Genomic DNA, 19,474 nt, shown 5'->3' on the forward strand with positions numbered 1-19,474 from the left:
TGTGCAATACTACTACACTAATTCAGTACACTGGAAAGTTACCTTTTTGTTAATAGTTGTTTGTGCAAGAACTGAGAGTTTCTAAGACTCACCAACATTTTTCTTAGGTTGGTGTTTCTTTGAAATTCATGAGCTCTGATCTCTTTGAATCATCTTCCAGTTATGCTACTCTAAGATAGCCTTCTTTGAAAAAATAAAATAACCTTTTCAATCTGAGAAACTTTGTACCTGAGGTGGAGGTAAAGATTGGAAAGCAGAGTTTGAGGGTACTTTTATGTGTATTTGCAATGCTTCCAGAACAGCGTCTGCATCCCATGTTCTGCCTTCTAGAAGCTGAGCATGGTAAAAGGAATTTCTGATAAATGTGGTAACAGAAGTATGCAGCATAGTAAGTACATTATCAGCAATAAGAAATGCTGCCATTTGCCTTGCCCCCCCAGTACCTGATGTGTCAGAGAGAAGCTATTTTTAAATCAGGAAGTATAATGTTGAGAGAACCCAAAAGAAGTTAAGCAGTTATGCAGTTAAAAGTGACAAGAGGTTTTCATTACAACAAAAGTTTCTTCAGAGGACTGTGAGTTGTGCAGGAATACTACACAGATACCTCAATGCTGTTCTTTGCCCGCTGTTACTAGCAATATCCTAGTATCCTGAAACCAGGGGATCAACCAAAATCTAATAGGTGAAATGTAAACCTGCGTCATCTAGGGAGTTGACAATCCTACTGCTTTCTTGGGCTGACTGCATTGAGTGTTCCTGAAAAGTTTTGTATCCCTCCATTCTTCCCAGCAAGCTTCCTGCATTCAACTGTTCCCTTCTCCTCACTTAAAGGAGTTGCTGCGACGTCCTCTCTCCCTGGACATTGTCCCCTTTTGTTCTTTTTTTTCGTCCGGGGCATTTTATAACCACCTGCTCCTCAAGTCTACATCCTCTCCTTGCTTCCTCATTTCCCTCCAACATTCTTATTCTTTCTTTTTTTTTCTTTCTCTTTCAGGGTGCCAACATTTTAAACTCAGTTGGGACATGGGCAGAGCTAAGATGAGGGGTATTGTTTTGCTGGAATATGCTCAGTTCTGCCATCAACCGGTTCTCTGATCTATAAAGAGCTAGAAGCGGTTGAAACTCTGCCTCTGCCAGCCAGAAGATGACAGGGGCTCCATGTGCCCCATTTCCCCCTTGAGTTCTCCAATTTGCTCATTGACGTCACTGAAATTTTGGAATTGATTGGATGCAGTCTTAAAAAGAAAACAAAAATTGTCCAAAGAAATGCATTCAAGTTGAATGTAAGGGCCTTGCAAGCCTGGCCTGTTCCTTTTTGGTTTTGTATTTTTGGCCTTTCTGTTAATAATTTTAATTCACTTAAGTTCATGCAAAATCTGCCTTTAAGATTTCTAGCTTGTTTTTTTTTCTTTTTTTTCTTTTTTTTTGTGGCATCCTATCTTTGTCCCTTTTCTGGCTCCCTTCTGTTCTTTGCAATGAGTACAAGGCTATTGTTGTGATAGTTTCTTACACACTGTTCTGTCTTAGTGTGATTCCTTTCTTCACTACTAACTTCATTTCATTACTTTGTCCTTACACCAAGCTATCATTATACATAAAATCATTTGGCCCATTTTAATTGCTCTCAAGACTTTTCTGCAACAATTCTTTTATTTGACTGGCTAGTTAGACAGCCTTTAGGGAATCACGTTTTTTTTCCTTTTTTAAAAGGTGTCTTTTTAATGTTGTTTGGTTTTGGTGTTTTTTCTTTAAGAATTCAGAACTGCATCTGGCCTGTATCAACACATAGTTTTGGTTTTGTGGGTGGAGTTTAGGCTTGTCCTCCCACTTCTGTTATGTCCTTTCATTTTTTGCTTTTTTTTTTTTTTTCCAATTGACAGTCTTGCTGTGTCTGCAAATCTCTTTAAGCTTTTATCTTGCTTAAGGATGAGAGTTACTATGTGCTAGTTTAACAAAAATAACTGTTTGCAAAGCATGTAGTATGAATCACTTTCTTGCTTGTGTATTCTTTAACTAATTGATAATGTTACTACTTGGCATATGCATTTTTTTCCTTGATCACTTGCATTCTTGTAACTGGTGTTCTGTGTGTTTGGATAAGTTTGACACCTATTTAATTTTAATAACATCTGGGCCTGAACAGGTGCTCTTCTGGCTTCAAGTATTAACCTTTATTTCTTCAGGTGGGGGGCAAGGGGAGGGCATGGGGGGTGGTGTAAGAAAATGTAATATGGACAGAGCACAGTGTTCTGAAGTTATGCCACCAATGCATGTGCACTCTTCTAAAAGCCCTTATGTGGGGAAACTGTTGTGGAGCTATGAGTACAGCATTATTGAATTTGTGGAAATACAGAAGCAGGATTAACTCTTAATTTGCTTCTGAACTATTCTTTAAAAGCAAAATAACCAGGTTGTGGGAGTCATCCTATTACCAGTTTTATAAAGTAACTTTATACAAATACACGTATTTTTAAAATTTTTGTAAACAGTGGTTTAAAATATAAATGTCCCCTGGGTTTTCTTTAATTGTTTCATCTTGCAAAAGGGTAATCATGTGCTGTATGTGCATAAATTGAATTTTTTACGTTGCTTCTGAAGTCGTATACTCCTGTACAACTTCTTTGGTCTGCATGTTTCTTCTCTGCATAAGATTCACTTCTCATTTTCAGCAAGAGGTAGTGCATCACTGGTACTGAAGTTTTTGCAAGAATGTTTAAAATAAATGTGTGTTTTTATTTTGGTTTTCAGTTATTTACCAGAAATACACAGATATGCAGGTATTGTGAATTGCTTTCTGTCACTTTCTTCTCAAGCTGGAGACCTGTCATTGCTGCAGATTGTTCTGAAACTGGGAAGGAATAGCAAAAGTATTCATCCAAGGTGTATTACACTGTGTCATGTTAGCTTGTCAAGACCCAAGATGTCAGTGTCATTGCTTAAGCAGCAATGCAGACCTCTGCCCTTGATGCCAGTGATGGAGTTGCTGTTCTCAAACTAGTAAGCTTCACATGCAGGCCCCTTGTGCATGTGTAGTAGCTATGCTGGCCAACTACCTAAAGCTGTCCATATCATGCTACATTGATAACTTTTCAGTGATGATTTTGTGCATATATAAATATATATCCAACCATGATGGTATTTGATCAGTAATGTCAAACTTTCATCTGTCTCTTATAGAATAACAATAATTTGGATGCCTGTTGTGCAGTTCTGTCTCAGGAGAGCACAAAGTATCTCTACGGTGAAGGAGACCTAGGTTTTTCGGATGATTCTGGGATCCCTGGACTACGAAATCACATGACTTCTCTTAATTTGGATTTGCAGTCACAGAATGTGTATCACCATGTAAGAGACGGAAGTAGAATGAATGGAAGTAGGACTCTAGCACACAGCGTTAGCGATGGACACCTTCAAACCAGTCAGCCCAGCAATGAACTGTTTCAGCAGGAACCACAGACAGCACCTGCGCAGGTTCCACAAGGATTTAATGTCTTTGGCATGGCTAATACAGTTAGTGCTTCTAATCCAGGGCAACACCTTGGATTTCACCTAGGCAGCAAAGGAGTATCTAACTTGTCTCAACAAACGCCCAGATTCAACCCCATTATGGTAACTTTAGCCCCAAACATTCAGCCTGGCCGCAATACCCCCACGTCTTTGCACATACATGGTGTACCTCCTCCTGTCCTTAACAGTCCACAGGGAAATTCTATCTATATTAGGCCTTATATCACAGCTCCTAGTGGTACAACTCGACAGACGCAGCAGCAGCCAGGCTGGGCATCTCAGTTTAATCCTATGCACCCTCAGCAAGTCTACCAGCCTTCGCAGCCAAGTCCTTGGACTACTCTTCCTACATCCAGTTCTACGCCACATACCTCATCGCAACACTCAACGCAGCCAAACCAGCAAGGCCACCAGACTTCTCATGTCTATATGCCTATCAGTTCTCCTACTACTCCACAAGCACCTATGATTCATTCATCTGGTAGCTCGCAATCCTCTGCTCATAGCCAATACAACATTCAGAACATATCCACAGGACCTCGCAAAAACCAAATTGAAATCAAACTTGAACCACCACAACGAAACAGTTCCTCTAAGTTGCGCTCAACTGGCCCTCGCACCTCCACTACTCCCTCTTCCCTCAACAGCCAGACATTAAGTAGAAGTCAGCCCACTGTTTACATATCGGCCAGTCCTCCAAATACTGATGAAGTGATCACACGTGGTCAGCCTAAGGTCTACATTTCAGCAAATGCCACAGCAGGAGATGATCAAGTTGTACGGAACCAGCCCACGCTTTTCATATCGACAAATCCTGGAGTATCTACCACTTCTAGGAATATGTCTGGTCAAGTAAGCATGGGTCCTGCATTTATTCATCACCATCCACCCAAGAGTCGAGCAGTGGGCAACAGCACCACTGCAACCTCTCCTCGAGTGGTGGTTACGCAGCCTAACACAAAATATACTTTTAAAATTACAGTTTCTCCAAATAAGCCCCCTGCAGTTTCCCCAGGGGTAGTCTCCCCAACCTTTGAACCTACAAACCTTCTAAACCTTCCCGATCACTATGTTGAACCAGAGGGTATCCAGCATCTTACTGACCCTGTTTTAGCACATGTGGATAGGATCAGTGATGCACGGAAATTGAGTATGGGATCTGATGATGCTGCCTACACGCAAGGTAATATTCTTCATATAAATAGTAGAGATTTCAACCAGATTGTCAATTCACTATGTAGATTACAGAACGTGAAGCAGTTGATAAACCTTTGTGATGTTAATGTTATCTTCAATTTTAGCATTCTTCAGCATTTCCTAAATCAATAAAAGGTCTATAAGCAAGTCGTAAATTTCTTTTTATGGCAAAGACATGCAACTGAATATTTGGAGATAATTCTTCTGTTTGTCCTAGTAGATATGTTATCTGTTTAATGAAGTGGAGTCGTAGCGTCTTTGTTTCTTTGTCGTTTTGAAGGAAACGTCTAAACTTGTTCAATTTGTCCTGATGATTTAAAGTTACAAGTCTACTGGCAGATTTTTGGATCAGTTGAGATGCTGTTTCCACTGGATAAAAATCCCAATTTGTTTTTGTGAATGTTATTTAAAAATCAAGACAAACAGACTTCAGAAGCAATTAGTGGGACCTAATGCCTCTGTTTCCTTATGTGTGCCCAGCAATAAAATGCTTCAAGCTTTGATACTTCTGTTATGTTCTAAATTGAGATAGAGGACTACTACAAAGAAAACTATTTGAAAGGATCGGTAACGTAAAAGGAGGGTAAAATGTAATGTGATACGACAACCCGATCTATTAATCTTTTTCTCCTGTTTTAATATTTTTACATGCTTTTGTTACTGTCGTGATGGTTTAGTAAGCTGCTGTGGGCCATTTGGATGAAGACGTCGAATGAGTGTTAGGATATTTATGCAGTATTCGGAACGGATTGTCAAAATCATTTCTCAGCTTATTGGTTCTTTTTGGACTCAGCAAATAATTTGGCATTCAACTGTTTTGTTCCATGACTAAATACGCTTCAGGTTAGACTTTGTGTAAGTACAATGATCAGGACACTAAGGCTGGCGCACATCTGGAGTACTGTAGTAATGAAGAGAATTGAAAGTGATTTTAGCTTATGCACTACTTCTGGAGACGATTATATTGTTGGTGAGAGAGTAGCCCATCCTAACTCAAGTATCTAAAGGTTAGGTGTCGAAACTAAATCATCCTAGGCGGTGTTTTACAATGTGTGAAGAATTAAAGAACTTAGGAATGGGGTTCATATGTAGATAAGTGAAACAAATGCCCTCTAGAAGCAGTATTCCTCTTTCCTTACTCTTTTCCTGCCTACTTTAGTTCTAGGTAACTTAAGATACCCAGAAATGAAGCAAGAGGAATCTCGTCCTTATTACTGTAAACACTCTTACCTCCCGGGCACTCTGCATTTGAGGTGTTTGTTGGGGAAGGGTGTCCTCTCTCCTGTTCCCCTCTTCCTACTGGGGGACTGACTCCTGCCTGGCCAGCCCTTCATCTCTTGTTCCCCCAATAGTAATGGCTGCTCTAGACGGACTTGCTGCCGTCTCTGCAAGCAGTGGGTATCAGCATCCACTTTCCCAAGCTGAGGCGAGTTTGTGAAGCCCAATTCTGCCGTGCAGCCTTGCATTCAAAAGTTGTGACTGGCTGATAGAGGGCCCAGTTGTTCCTGAAGCCAAGGCATAGACACAGTTTTTAGTAGTGTAGATGTGTGATGTGAGCTGGTGTAGCTTTTGTCTCAGTGCTGACATTGGAGAAATACCTTCCTTTTATGTCTTTCAAGAGTTTGTATAAACCACTCTCATGTTTCCCAAGTTCAGAAGTGCTTGGGACTTCTGGCATGTGTAGCTCCATTTCTGCTGTAACAAGTACAGTATTCTTTATTTTCATCATGATTTAATCTTTTGAAAGTCAAGGCGTTTATGACTGATTTACTGGTATGACTGATATCTGGAAGTCCTAATTATTGCTTCTAGAGCTGGATCTGTTTCCTAGAGGTGGTTGGCCTTGGTTTTGTATTTTTTGTACACACTACATGTGATTTGAGTTACTTGGTGCTTTCCGTTGTGAGGCCATGTTCTCAGCTACATGTAGTTAAGCAAGGCTGCGCAGAGTCCGTCCATACCAGGTGCTTGCCTCACTTTAATTTTAGCCAAAACAGATGAGTAGTTTCTCTGGCTCTGATTAGAGAAAAATGTATTTTCATCAGCTTTCCCATTTCTGCCCCAAACGCTCCGTATCTTGGCAGGGAGAACTAAAACTGGCTTGGGGTAGAAGGAATGTGGAAAGTAGAGTTGATTTGGTGTCAAAGGAGATCTCTTTCACTTTGTTCCAGTGAAACAGATTCATAAGCATGGCCCAGCCCCGGAATAGGAGGAGGGAATAGAAGGCGTTGGACCCAAGCGCTGCCTGTAACTGTAGTTGCTTTGGTGAAAAGCAGAGGGAACTGATGGCAGCAGTTCTCCTTCCTTTGTTCCATCGTCTTGGTTTCTGCTCAGACAGAAGTACGGACCTGACTAGAGTGCCTGAACATGTGGATTTGAGCTCCTTATCAAAAGGGCAGGATGAAACAGTCATCCCAAAGAGAGGATAAGTATTTCAGGTGGGCAGTAACAGGACACAAAGACCTCAAGTCTCTCACCAGCCAAGAGCAGGATGGCCTCTGGCCGCTAGAGAGTACTGGGCTCGCTCAGAGCCTGGAGCAGGTCACGAACACCGTCCTTGTGCCGGCGTACAGCCATGCAGCTCTCTGGTAAAGCACAGGGCTTGTCTGCCTCGGAGCTCGTCCATTCATACAAGTTACAGAATCATGAATCCAGAGAAAAATGAAGGCATTGCAGAACCGAAGTTGTCCGAGGAACTTAATTTCAATTCTGATATTGTGTAGGCACTCCAGCCTTTTCTTTTCATGATTACATTTCTGGTTTTCTGCCATGGTTTCCTCTGCTGTTCTCTCCCTGAAGTCTCAGTGGGTAGCTGAAGGCTGTCACAGATTCTTGGTTAGCTTAGCGCCAGAAATGTAGGCTGTACGATGTGAAAACAAGTAGGGTAATGCTCAGATACTGCTGATGTAGTTAAGGCATACGTGTTACCCCGGAATACTGGGTTATCTCTCTGCAATTGGCTTTGATGCCAAGGAAGTCACTGCCGGCAGACTTTTCTGAAGCAGTTGCTAATTGCATGTTCCTTGTTTTCGGGAATTCCAGTCTGAGATCCTGTGGACTTGCTCATGGAAATGTTGACAGCACCCATCCACTAGTGAGGTCAATAAGAATTAATAATGTTAGAAAAATCATACGAGAAGCATGTTGGAAAGGACAGCCAAAAGAGGATAAACTTCCATGCTAATCTAGTTAGTGTCAGTTTCCTGTATGTACAAGAGTATCGATTCCCATTTCTTAGGAGATTTCAGTGTGTAATACAACTTTACTAATACACTTAACAGGGATTTCAGTATGCTGTTTAAGTGCCTCACAGGTGATAAACAGTGATACTCATGTAGAAACTGAAAATGCAGTGCTCGGAAATGTTCATGCATGCAGGCATCTGTTGAATAGTGAGGCGAAACAATTATTTAGTCATTGCTCATTCTCTGTAAAGCTTTCAGCCTCTATAATGGGCAAGCAACGATGCTATCAAAAAATTATGTAATGATTTGTGGCTTTAAGTTGTTGTACTAGCTTAATTAAGTCCCTTAGTTCAATACTGTTTGGCTTTTGACTATCTGACACTTCCAGATTTTTTTCTTTAACTTCAGGAGGGGCTGGTATACATAGTTATAGTATTAATCACCTGTACCAGGTGTATAAGTATTTATGTGGATGTACATTTACTTTGCAACTCTTGCCACCCTGTTTTTAATGTCAATATATTAATTGCAAAACTAATAACTTGACATTTTTGCACAAATCTCACTGTTTCTTGGAGCTTTAAGAAATTTACTTCCTGCATTTTTTTTCAGTTTGAAAACTTAAAATCCTAACTAATCCTTATAGATGTTCTTTAAAAAAAAAAAAAAAAAATAGTGATTTGAGATAAAGCTGTGCCCCGTGCTCTAAGAGTCCTGAAGTTCATTGCATCATGTGACATAAGAAAACACACAGCATTATATTTGGCTTATATATATGCATGGCAGGCATATGCGCCCTCAGTGGAGCTCTCATTCAAAGCGTTAAAAATAAAAGTGGAAAGGGCATTACAGGATAACAGAAATCAGTATGGAGTGTTGAAATTGCATGGGAAAATAAGGGAATTTTATGGAGCTTCAGGTACAGATTTTGAAAGCATGCATGAACAGAGGTCTGTCCTCGAGAATTTCGCAGACATTGCTACAGAGGAATTGCATTGCTGGAACTCTCATTTCCTCCACGTTGTAACAAGGAAGAAATTTGGAGAATGAAAATTCTTATAGAGTAGGGTGGAATTGTTGTGTCCCTATATTAGCTTTTTTCTTAGATACACTTAAAATAATTACCGCTTTAGATGGTCTCTTGTTGTTTAAAATTCACATTCACAGATGCTCTGGGAAAACAATTCTGTATACACTTTCAGACAGGTTATGTTCTGTACCTGTTAGAATGGGTTTCTGCTGAGGAAGCAATGGTCTTTTGTCTTCCCAAGTTGCATGCTTCCTACAATTAAGCTGGTTTGCAGCTGTTTTGTGGGAAGTGCCACTGTTTCCTTTGACATTGACACACATGTTGTCAGAGAATGGAAGTGCACTGTTCGTGCCAGTCTGCTGAATGGAGAATGCAAAGCTGGAATAACTGAGGGTGCACAGTACCCCATTTCCACATAATGAAAACGTGAAACATGGCTGTGAAATCAGTTCAAATTGTGGCATGCTGACAGTGAGTCAAGGAGGCAGACTTGGTAGCTCTTGTGCCACAGTGACTACAGTAAAGAGCTTCTTTTTAGGGATGTCTGAATATAGAAGTGCAAGCCTGAGCCTTTCTGCTTTGTCCTGCAAGTTAGCCTGTAGAGAATAAACCGGCATGTGCCTGTGCTGCCTGCATGGATGGGATCCTATTCCTACAAGTAATGCAGAATTATATATTTAAAAAAAAAAAAAAAAAAAAAAAAACCTAATACACTTCTCCACTAGACCTAGTACCTGAATTTCCTTTAATTCAGAGATGCCCTTTGCAGTTCTGTTAAAATTTCGCTAGCTCTGATCAACACTAGGGGGAGCCGATTACTTACGTTGCTGTTCCTTATTAATAAGTACTGGTGGGGGGGATTTGTCACCCCATTATTTTTCTACAGCTGCCAAATGAGTATTTATGCAAAATTGCCAAATTCCATATGAAAGCCACCACTTGAACTAATGTCTTGTCAGTTCCTTATCCAAGTTATTTTTAATAGAAGTTTAGCATAGCAATAGCAAATGATTATTTTTCTTTAATCATAATAATAATTTTGTAATGCGTGTGTTTAAAATAAAATATTTGGGGATTTAAAATGGCAAAACAGTCACAAGGCAGCTAGGAGAAAAAAAAAAAACATGAATAGTGTCTAGAAAGTGATGTGAAAATGAAAATGCCATGGGCATCCAGCAGTGCTTTCGGCACCCCGTGCGATTCCATACTGACAGCTGGATTTGTAAACCACAGATGGGGGAGAATGTCGAAATTAGTTGTTTGCTTGCCCTTTAGGAGCACGGCTAGGGGAAAAAAAAAAAAAAAAGGTCTTCCAAAGAGGCAGTCTTATTCAAAGCCTTGCTCTTGACTGCGTGCCACGCTGTGTGTCCTGGAGATGCTCTGATAGCGCTCTTCTTGCCTTCCACGTGCAGCTCAGTCGCTGCTAACCCACAGCCTGCATCTGTAGCTCTGGCAGCTCTAAAGAGTCCTTAGGCCTGCTTGTGCTGCTGCAGGTCATGTCCCAATAACCTGGCCTTTGAGGAGCTGGTGCAGCAGTAATACCAAGGCAATGAAAGCAGAAGGGACTTGTCTGAAAGTGGAAAATAAGTCTAGGAGGAAAAAGGCTTTGTGATCTCCCTGCAAGAGTAGGGTCAGTAGGGGCAAAGCAGCCTTTGATTTCCTTTCTGTATCATTGCAGCTACGTTTCTGGCTCCTGGAGCTCATCAACAGAACAAAGTCCTTTTCCTTGCTTGTTTCTAAAGGCTGTTTGAGAGGGGAGGCTGTATTTTGAGACTACTTACATCATGATTCTCAGTCTTTAACAAAAATCTACATTGGGATTCCAGTTGCAATGCTTTTGCACTGCATGAAAGCACAGCTGCACCTTCTACTGCAGCGTGGCTTGTGGATGGGCAAATAAAGGTGCCCATCTATACAAACACTTCTAAACTGAACAAAAACAAGTGGAAAGCAGTACAGCTCTGTCACTTCAATATCTTTTGAACACGTGGCTTAAAAGCCTGGACTGAATCTGAGTAGGGCCTTGGAGTTCTCTTACACTGTACAAAAATAGTTTGGCATGGTTCCTCCTGAAGAACCTCCGAGAGACAAAGTGTGGTGTGTGAGTGAGCAAACAGCCAGGAATTGCAATGGAGAGCAGTTCTACCTGCTGAAGCTGTGGAAGGTTTCATCTTTTTGATGTGCCTTTTTTTTCCTGCTGCTGCTGCTCAGGGAAGCTAACCAGCCAAATTAGTGCTTTGACCTTATTGGCACCTGAAAGGCGCTGTGGTGAATCAAACCTCATGTTTCAGCCAGTCGTGTTTAAATGCTTGGTTTCAGAGGCAAATTTCTATCTTTTTTAAAGCCTTGTTGTTGCTATTTCTAAACAATTTCCACAGTGCTATAGTCTGCGAAGCTGGTCCACACTTATACAGTTTATTAATTTAATGGATGAACAGCTATGCAGAAGTTGAAGTGATTGAGTTTATTTAATGAAATATTTCTTTCATTTGTGTAGAAAGTGATTATTGCTTTGAGCAGTGTTGTCTGCTCATTTGGTGATATTTAACAGTACACCAATCTTTAATGAGCTAAACTCTTGTATAAATTCAATTGCATGTTCTGTTTACGTTCCTTATAGGTTTAAAAAGCTTTGGTTTAAATGCTGACGTTGCTGTCTCTAAATCAGGCCTCCTTACGTTATTTGATGTATGAATAGGAAGCAGCGATAGAAATTAGAAGCTGAGCTAATGGTTCTGCACCCCAGTTCGGGGGTAAATAGGTGGCATGCAGTCCAGCCTCTGTGATAAATATAACTGATGTTTACCAGCAGCATTGCTTGTAGCACTTTCTGTTTTGGTTTCGCTTATGTCTCTGCTATGAAAAGAACACTGGGTTATGTTCTAATCCAAACAGTAATAAAAGTCAAGATCTGAGTTCTTACCTCACATACATCGTGCGCTTTGCGGAATTTCATTCATCCCATCTCCTTTACAGTGACTGAGCAGAACACAATGCAAGAAAAAGTTTGGTGGTGGTTTCTGGTAGCCATTCATGTAGATTTGCTGGGTTCTTGAAAAAGACTTTTACAGGTTACAGCTAAATTTTGCACGGTCACCTATTACATAATATGACTTTCTCACTGTACTTGCTCGTTGTCTGCAATTGATTTGTGCTGTTTCAAAAAATGTAATGTTTTATGGCAGAGACCTTCTTGCGAGGAGAATGGAAAAGCAATCTGTAGAAATGTTTGTCTCTATTTTCCCAAATACTAACTTTCATCTTTATCTGATGTTGTCATATGAAGGATAATAAAGTAGATAAAACGGGACTTTATGTATTGCAGCTTTACTGGTACACCAGAAGGCCAGGATGGAGCGACTTCAACGAGAACTTGAGATTCAAAAGAAAAAGTTGGATAAACTAAAATCAGAGGTCAATGAAATGGAGAATAATCTGACACGAAGGCGGCTGAAAAGATCGAATTCTGTTTCCCAGATTCCATCAGTAAGTTGAAACGTCTGTAGGCTATAAACCTAAACCACAAGCATGGTCTGTCATAATAAATTAAAGGAACAGTGGCTCGTATATTGACAATACACTACTGATAGGCAGTACAGCTAGAACTGAGCTGGTGAACAGTGTAGTTTAGAAACTGAACGTGCATTATTTAGCCATCAGCCTTTTCAGTTCAACTGTTTTGTGAAATGTTGCTTTCAATGGCAGTCACAAAAGATTTCAGTCTACAACTGAATAGTTGTACTGCTTTTTGCACAGTATTTTTTGTTCTTCATGCATGTACCAATCTCAAAGAAACTGATAAAGCTATTAGTGCCAGATCAGCCATTGATCTGATGGACCACGGGCTCTGTTCTAACAACAATCAGGAGTTGTACAGTCAGCTCTGAAGTCTGATAAGTGTTCAGTGGGTCTGAATGGTTTTTGTAGGGTTATGATTGGACTGGAACAAAGATCATTGCAAGGGGAGGTGCTCTTATCTTCACTTCTAAAATAACTAAATGCTATCTACCGATGTGTGAATGATAACTGATGATAAAATGGGAAAACTTAGTCTAACAGGCAGATTTATTTTTTCAGCTGGAAGAAATGCAACAGTTAAGAAGTTGTAACAGACAGCTGCAGATAGACATAGATTGCCTAACCAAAGAGATTGATCTTTTTCAAGCAAGAGGTACAGTATGCTCTTAGTACATCAGCAACTGTAGATGTTGATTTTATGTTCTCCTTTCACTGTCTGCATGTATCAAAAGAGGGTGTTATAAATTACGGGTGTACATACTGCTTGCAAAATCAGCACATTAGTTTGAGTGGAACCATGAAAGTAACTGTTTTAAGCCTTTTGTTTTTGTTGGCTTTATGACTCTTCTTAATCCCATGATCATTCGTATCTCATACTTGGCTCAGAAGGGAGACTTGCAATACCGTTAAATAATAAATGCTGGAAAAAAATCTCTTTGGTCACTTGAATATCAGCAGAGAGGGGGAAGAAGTTTTTCTAAATAATATAGCCTTACATACATGTCCTTCTTTCCCATCTTCTGTTTCTGTCTTGTATTCAGCATCTCTAGTTGGCAACCAAAGTACTGTTGTACCTCTGTGTTCTTCTCTTTAAAATTTCAGATTCTGTATCTGTGTTACAGCAAATTGGAGTTAGGAGTTCCTCTAAGTATTGAATCCAAACCTGTATTATATACTACATAGTAGATCATACAGTTACAATTAAAAAAGTCTCAGCTGAACTAATAAAATGCTCTTAAATATTTAAGAGTGGGGAAGAAAGTCATATTTAAGGAGCTTGGTCAATCAGCAAAGAGCTGGGCAGTAGAAGTCAGGACTTCTGGATTTTGTTTCTGACTTCATTTTATATTGCGTATTTTAGGCAGTAAGTTTCTCTGTGTATTCTTGACACCACTAATATCTCATTCTGGTTTGCACTGACACCTTTATGTAAAAGATAAGTGAATCATAGTACTGTCTCTTGGAATTACTGAAACAAATTGATATGCTTTCCTATCTGATTTTATTTTAAAAACTATTGCACATTCTTTTCTTTTTTTCATTTGTAGGACCACATTTTAATCCCAGTGCTATTCATAATTTTTATGATAATATTGGATTTCTTGGTCCGGTGCCACCAAAACCCAAAGGTACTGTATTGGTAAAATTTGGATATAATGCTAAATATCTGGTTTGCATCTAATATTAAGTTTTTTCCTGTGATTCTAACTTAAATGTTGATTGTGAAATAGATTACTTCTGCAAGAGCATACAAATCCACCAGCCTATCATAGAAGGAAATTAACTTTAGTTTTCTGTTACTAGCTAGCATTTGCAATGACTCACAAATTTAAATGTCTAATAATTTGGTACTAGCCCTCTTGAAAACGCAAAGCTAACTCTAACTGGTTTATAAGACTCTAACGACCCTTCTGTCCTTTCCTTCTTTTCTTAATAAAATCCTAATAAAATTCTTAATAAAGTCATCAGTACTGCATCTTCATCCTTCATAAAATTTAATTTTCATTTTATCTTAAGTTTCACTTTAAGTATGATGCAGACTTAGACCAGAGTTATCACTCTCCACAGAAGAATGAAAAAAAATCCTTTTTGCCATTGTGATCTGTATAGCATTGTACTTCCTGAGGGAGGCTCTGTCATCTTGCAGAAATTGCAACTGGGTGATTGCTAATGAGGTGTTCTCCAGTTGAAATAATTGGCTAAAAGTCTTTGCAGTTGCGTAAACAAGGAACCCTTAACTTCAGAAATCACTCTCCTCTCTTTTCGTCTTTTTCATCTCTTCACTTTTAATGTTTTCTCTTCTAAAATAGCTTAAGGTTGTTGCCTAACATGCTATGGAAAAAGATGCACTTTTATGCTTGAAAGGATTGCCGTACAGCATGACAGAGCTGGGCTTTGATTTTTCTTTAGTGCATCTGGTTATCAGGTTTGGGGAAGAACTCTCAATATCCATTCTAGGGTTAACATGTTAAATACATTTTTCAAATTTTCATAATTTTTTGCAAAGCACGTATTTTGTAGCATAAAAAATAATTTAGACTTCTCCATAGACTTCATACTTTGAAATTTTTTGCATGTTTCCTATGCTGATTAACTTGTAAGTTTCATCGCATTTTCCTGCAACAGCTCTGAGCTGAAACCAGAAAGGAAGAAAGCAGAGTGAAGGGATGGGAAACTTGCTTTTTGTAGTTTCGCGTTGTGCCATTTGGCTGACTTACAATGAAGCTGTAGTCAAGGGGGTGGTAAAAAGCTGCCTCTGTCACTAGTAATAACTGTGCAGTTCTCAGAGGAACAAGATAGTTCTCAGTTACTGAAAAAAAAAGATCTAAAAATTCTTTCCATGCTGTTCTTGGTTAGTAACTGCTTATCTTATCTCTTTCATGTCACAGATCAGAGGTCCATTGTGAAAACACCAAAGATTGTTCCAGACACAGATGAAGATGAGGGAGCTCAGTGGAGTTGTACTGCCTGTACTTTTTTAAATCACCCGGCCTTAAATCGTTGTGAACAGTGTGAAATGCCCAGGCATTTCTGAGCCAACAGGCCCGATATCTTTTGTAAAACCACAGCAAACGTACAAGGAACTATCCAGTCATTGGGGGGGCAAAAAAAAGCATATATGTGTAGGATTTTGTAAAATTGAAGGTGTGACGAGATGGTGTTTTGCTAATGTTAAATGTCAGCCCACAGAGTTAGTAATACCTCAGTGTTGTGTCACAGGCAGTTGAAACTCATCGGCTGAAAGGTAATCTGCTGAAAGACTCGGTTGCCAGCTGCCTAAACCATGTGCAGTATTACCAGTATCCCGGTAACACGCGCCGTGTTGAGTGCTTGGGTGTTGCCCATCCTCTTCTCTGCCCCGATGTCACTACTGAATTTTGACAGGGGAAAGGAACAGAGTGCTAGCGTTTTTTGTTTTCGGAGCTTTCAATGAAACACTACATGCACAGAGGAGATCTAAAAGGAACAAGGTTTAACTATTTAAACTGTTTGCTGCCACACAGTGCCTTTGAGAAAGGGAGGAATTTCACAAATCAGTGGTACTCTTTGCCTTGTCTTCCCTGAAAACATCTCTGTGAAGCCAGAAATCAGTACAATCACGTCTAAAGATGAAAAGGAAAAACTGCATGCGTTGTCTGTACAATACACACAGTGAAATACCCCAAAGCTTTTCCTACTGTACATAGCTCTAGAGCCTGCTTTAAGTGATTTCTTTTCTTCACCTTTATTATTTTCTTGTACTTCTGTATGTATAGTGTAATAGTCTTTTTGTTAACTTTTTTTCCCTTTAAGTGATTAAGCACGATCATGTCCCTTTTTTTAAGCTTTTATCTGAGAGAAGCAATGCCTTAAAATAAGAGCATTAATAAGAAACTATGCACAAAATAGCTTTCCTCTGCTCGTTCTGTACATTGCTCTTGTAAATGCTGATGATCTGTGAAGACCTGCAGATGCAGCGTGGTAAAAATGCAGGAAAAGTTGGAAGAGTTATGCATATAGTTCACTCTGTACACTGAGTTTTACGGTGGGTGACACGAGGTAGCATTTTGTCTGGCATGAGGGAACTTTTTAAACTAAGAAACTTTCAACCCACCAACAGATCAGCATCCGAGTTAAGCTTGCTTCATCTGCTGGGTATCTTGCAGACTCCTGAAGAGAGATTCGTTGGGGAAGTACACACAGTGCCAAAATCAACAGCAGCAGCATCATACAGCTTTGTTCAAGAACTTTAAATGCTTTCCTGTTTTGGCAGCCAGTTTCTAAGCCTGACTTTGTGGTGAAGTCTCATATTTATAGAAAACAAGGATAGCAATATTTAGGACAACTGAAATAAAGGCTGGAAAAGAGAAATCAAACAGACTTGAACACTGAAGCAACCTCAAGCATCTCTTTATGTTGATGATCTATTTTTTTAAGGAAAATATTCACGTGATCAGGAATGTATGTAACAGATCAAGGAAATGGAATTGCAGTACAGTGTGTATGAAAGACAGCACACAGGATCATGTAGCAGCACTTAGAGGCTGGAGGGAGTGCTAACAATGTAGCAAGAGACAAAGTAGACTGTCACCCACTGTAAACATTTGCCAGTGGACACTCATTAGGAATTTTACAAGTGATCTATGTGAATGCACAAAGGCCTTTGTTTTGAAGGCTTTGCATTTTTTTATGTGGGAAGAAAATGCCAATGCCAGGTAATTAGGCAGTAGACCCAAAGCACTTGCATTCAATGCATTTTGTTCATAAAATGAGGCCTTGTTTTTCAGCTTCATCTGCAGTTCTATGTGAAGAATGACAAATCAGTTTTTACCTGTTTATTAATAAAACCTAATTTGGATATCTTGAGTTGATGGTTTTGTGATTTAGCTGGGTAAACTGTCTTTGTAACAGATAAGTTATTTATAAAAATTAAAAAAAAAAAAAATTATATTCTAATGTTTGTTTTTGTGATTTGTTTACTTATTCCATGCTGTGGAGTAACAGAATAGTCAACAGAGCAATAAGTATTAACAGTATTAAAAAAAAGCTGATTTCTTATGACCACAGGTTTTATGTAAGCCTTTGATTTGTCGGATCCTGTATCTTGACTCCCATGTATTGTCCATTTTAATGGGGGGCAGGAGGGATAATCTGTGCGCTTAAGGGTATATGACTTTTAAAATATTTTTCTAAATCAGAATGAACAACCACTTTGTCCAAGGTAATATATGAAATACTTTGTGTATTAAGGATTGATATGCTTAAGCTGTATTTTGTTGCAGTGTATATTATAATAGATGTGGATGTGGAGTGTTCCTGGACATGTCTTTCCCACTTGGACCTTGTCTGGACAGATACTTGGTGTATGGTACATGGGCTTTCCTGAGACAGTGATGCCGTGCCAAAAACATTCCTTAACATAAATTAATTAGCTGGATTGCCTCGATCCACCGTGTGTAAAATAATGCTTGGAGCGAGGAGAGCAATAATTTAAATGAACGAACAAAACTCAAAACTAATCTCAGCTGCGGGTGGAAAAAGCATGTTGGGAAATAGGTGAAAAGGAATTCTGCTCATCCTACTAAATGCTTAACTGCACTTCTCTGCACTTATCTTACTGCTTATTTTCTGGGAGGAAAATAAAAAGTCTGTTTACATTGGAACTCCAGCTAGCTCTGCTAGCCATCGGCACATTAGTATAAGAGTGTATCCAGCAGCATTTTCAGTACTTGATCCTGGGATAGAGGGACAAGAGAAATGACATCTCCAGTGTCTTCTATTCCACAGCCTCTTACCTTCACCCTCGGGGGTTTGTGCTTTCTGTATTTCATGTTATGTGTGCCATTAGCTCTTGCCTTAAACTGATACCACTATATGGACATATCAGCATTACATTCTTAAATGGTAGAATTTTAAGGGTGTAAACTTTGAAAGCTGAAGTAGAACCAGACTTCACTGCTGAATTTTCCCCTTTTTCCTCCTAGAAGATAAATATGAAAGATTGGATGCAGTGAGGTTAATCTTCATCTCACGAGCATCAGTAGTTCATCTTGGATACTGATTTAGGATTTTACATTTCTGTGATGTCTTTGGCAGGGATGTCTGTAATTGTGAAAACAAATAGATGAAATTCTTTAGCAGAAAGGAAGTAGACTTCTTGGCTTTTAGAGATGCTCCTGTTTATTTTTCATGACTGAAATATTCATCATGCGGTCAAACTTCAAAATGAAGGCAACAAAACAGACTAAGAATGGTAACTGGGGTGCTGTTGCATGTCAGTTCTGTGGAACTGGTTTCAGTTCACGTTGCCAGCTTTCTAGGCAAGTTAGAAACTGCATTTTTCTTCTGCAGTCACCAGTCAATAGAGCTACGTTGCCCAGGAGTGTGGTGATATTTCAGATTAATTGTGAGATTGGGTATCGTCTGTCTCACCTAATGATTTTAAAACTGCATGACCAATATTTGTGCCTGTCTGTTTGTACTTGTTTTATTTTTGTGAATTTAAGAATCTATTTTTAATCTTGAAATACATACCTTTGATGTATATTGTAGATGCCCAGGGAGAATACATTTTCCATTTTAAGGGAAGTATCGTTATTAGTGCTGCATTTCTTGAATCAAATTCCTCTTTGTATGTACATTGGAGCCTGGATACAAATTAAAGGAAGAGTTGATTAAAGATGATGAACACGCGTATTTAAAAACCAGATGTGTTTATGCTAATAAAAATCTATTATCTGCCCTTTTCAGTACATAACTGATATGCTAAAATCATGGCAGAGATTTTGCAGTACAGTTAATCAGCAGAATCTTTAGTGAGTCTTGTGAAGCCATGGTAACTCTTACTAATATTTAGTTCTCCTTTCAGATAGCAAGGTAATGCTTTGACATTTTTGGCATCTTTTATTGATTGTTCAAAAAATACCTTTCCTTGTAACGTGAACAAAAAACACACTATTAGTTTTAAATTTCTGATTCATTCTAGAAAGTAGAATGATTGCAGTGCGTTCCTTTATCCAACCTTGATTGTGCTTGAGTAGGGTTTTTTTGTTGCTAA

At 39.2% G+C, this 19,474-nt stretch overlaps 1 protein-coding gene across 6 annotated transcripts in view; it reads left to right on the forward strand.

The window, feature by feature from the left end:
• TAB2 (TGF-beta activated kinase 1 (MAP3K7) binding protein 2) overlaps positions 1-19,121 on the forward strand; it is a 60,223-nt gene extending 41,102 nt beyond the window's left edge. For 5 of the 6 annotated variants that reach the window (XM_084512391.1, XM_084512393.1, XM_084512395.1 and 2 more), the window contains exons 3-7: positions 3,178-4,690; positions 12,245-12,405; positions 12,997-13,090; positions 13,986-14,066; positions 15,327-19,121. In XM_084512391.1, coding sequence (XP_084368517.1) covers positions 3,178-4,690; positions 12,245-12,405; positions 12,997-13,090; positions 13,986-14,066; positions 15,327-15,472 — 1,995 coding nt within the window. In that variant the 3' untranslated portion in view covers positions 15,473-19,121. Of the gene's footprint in view, positions 1-994; positions 1,284-3,177; positions 4,691-12,244; positions 12,406-12,996; positions 13,091-13,985; positions 14,067-15,326 lie in introns of all 6 variants that reach the window. The other variant, XM_084512396.1, reaches the window with a different exon arrangement.
• Positions 19,122-19,474: the final 353 nt, after the last annotated feature.

Source organism: Aythya ferina (genome assembly GCF_964211825.1).
Source record: "Aythya ferina genome assembly, chromosome: 3".
Taxonomy (NCBI): domain Eukaryota; kingdom Metazoa; phylum Chordata; class Aves; order Anseriformes; family Anatidae; genus Aythya; species Aythya ferina.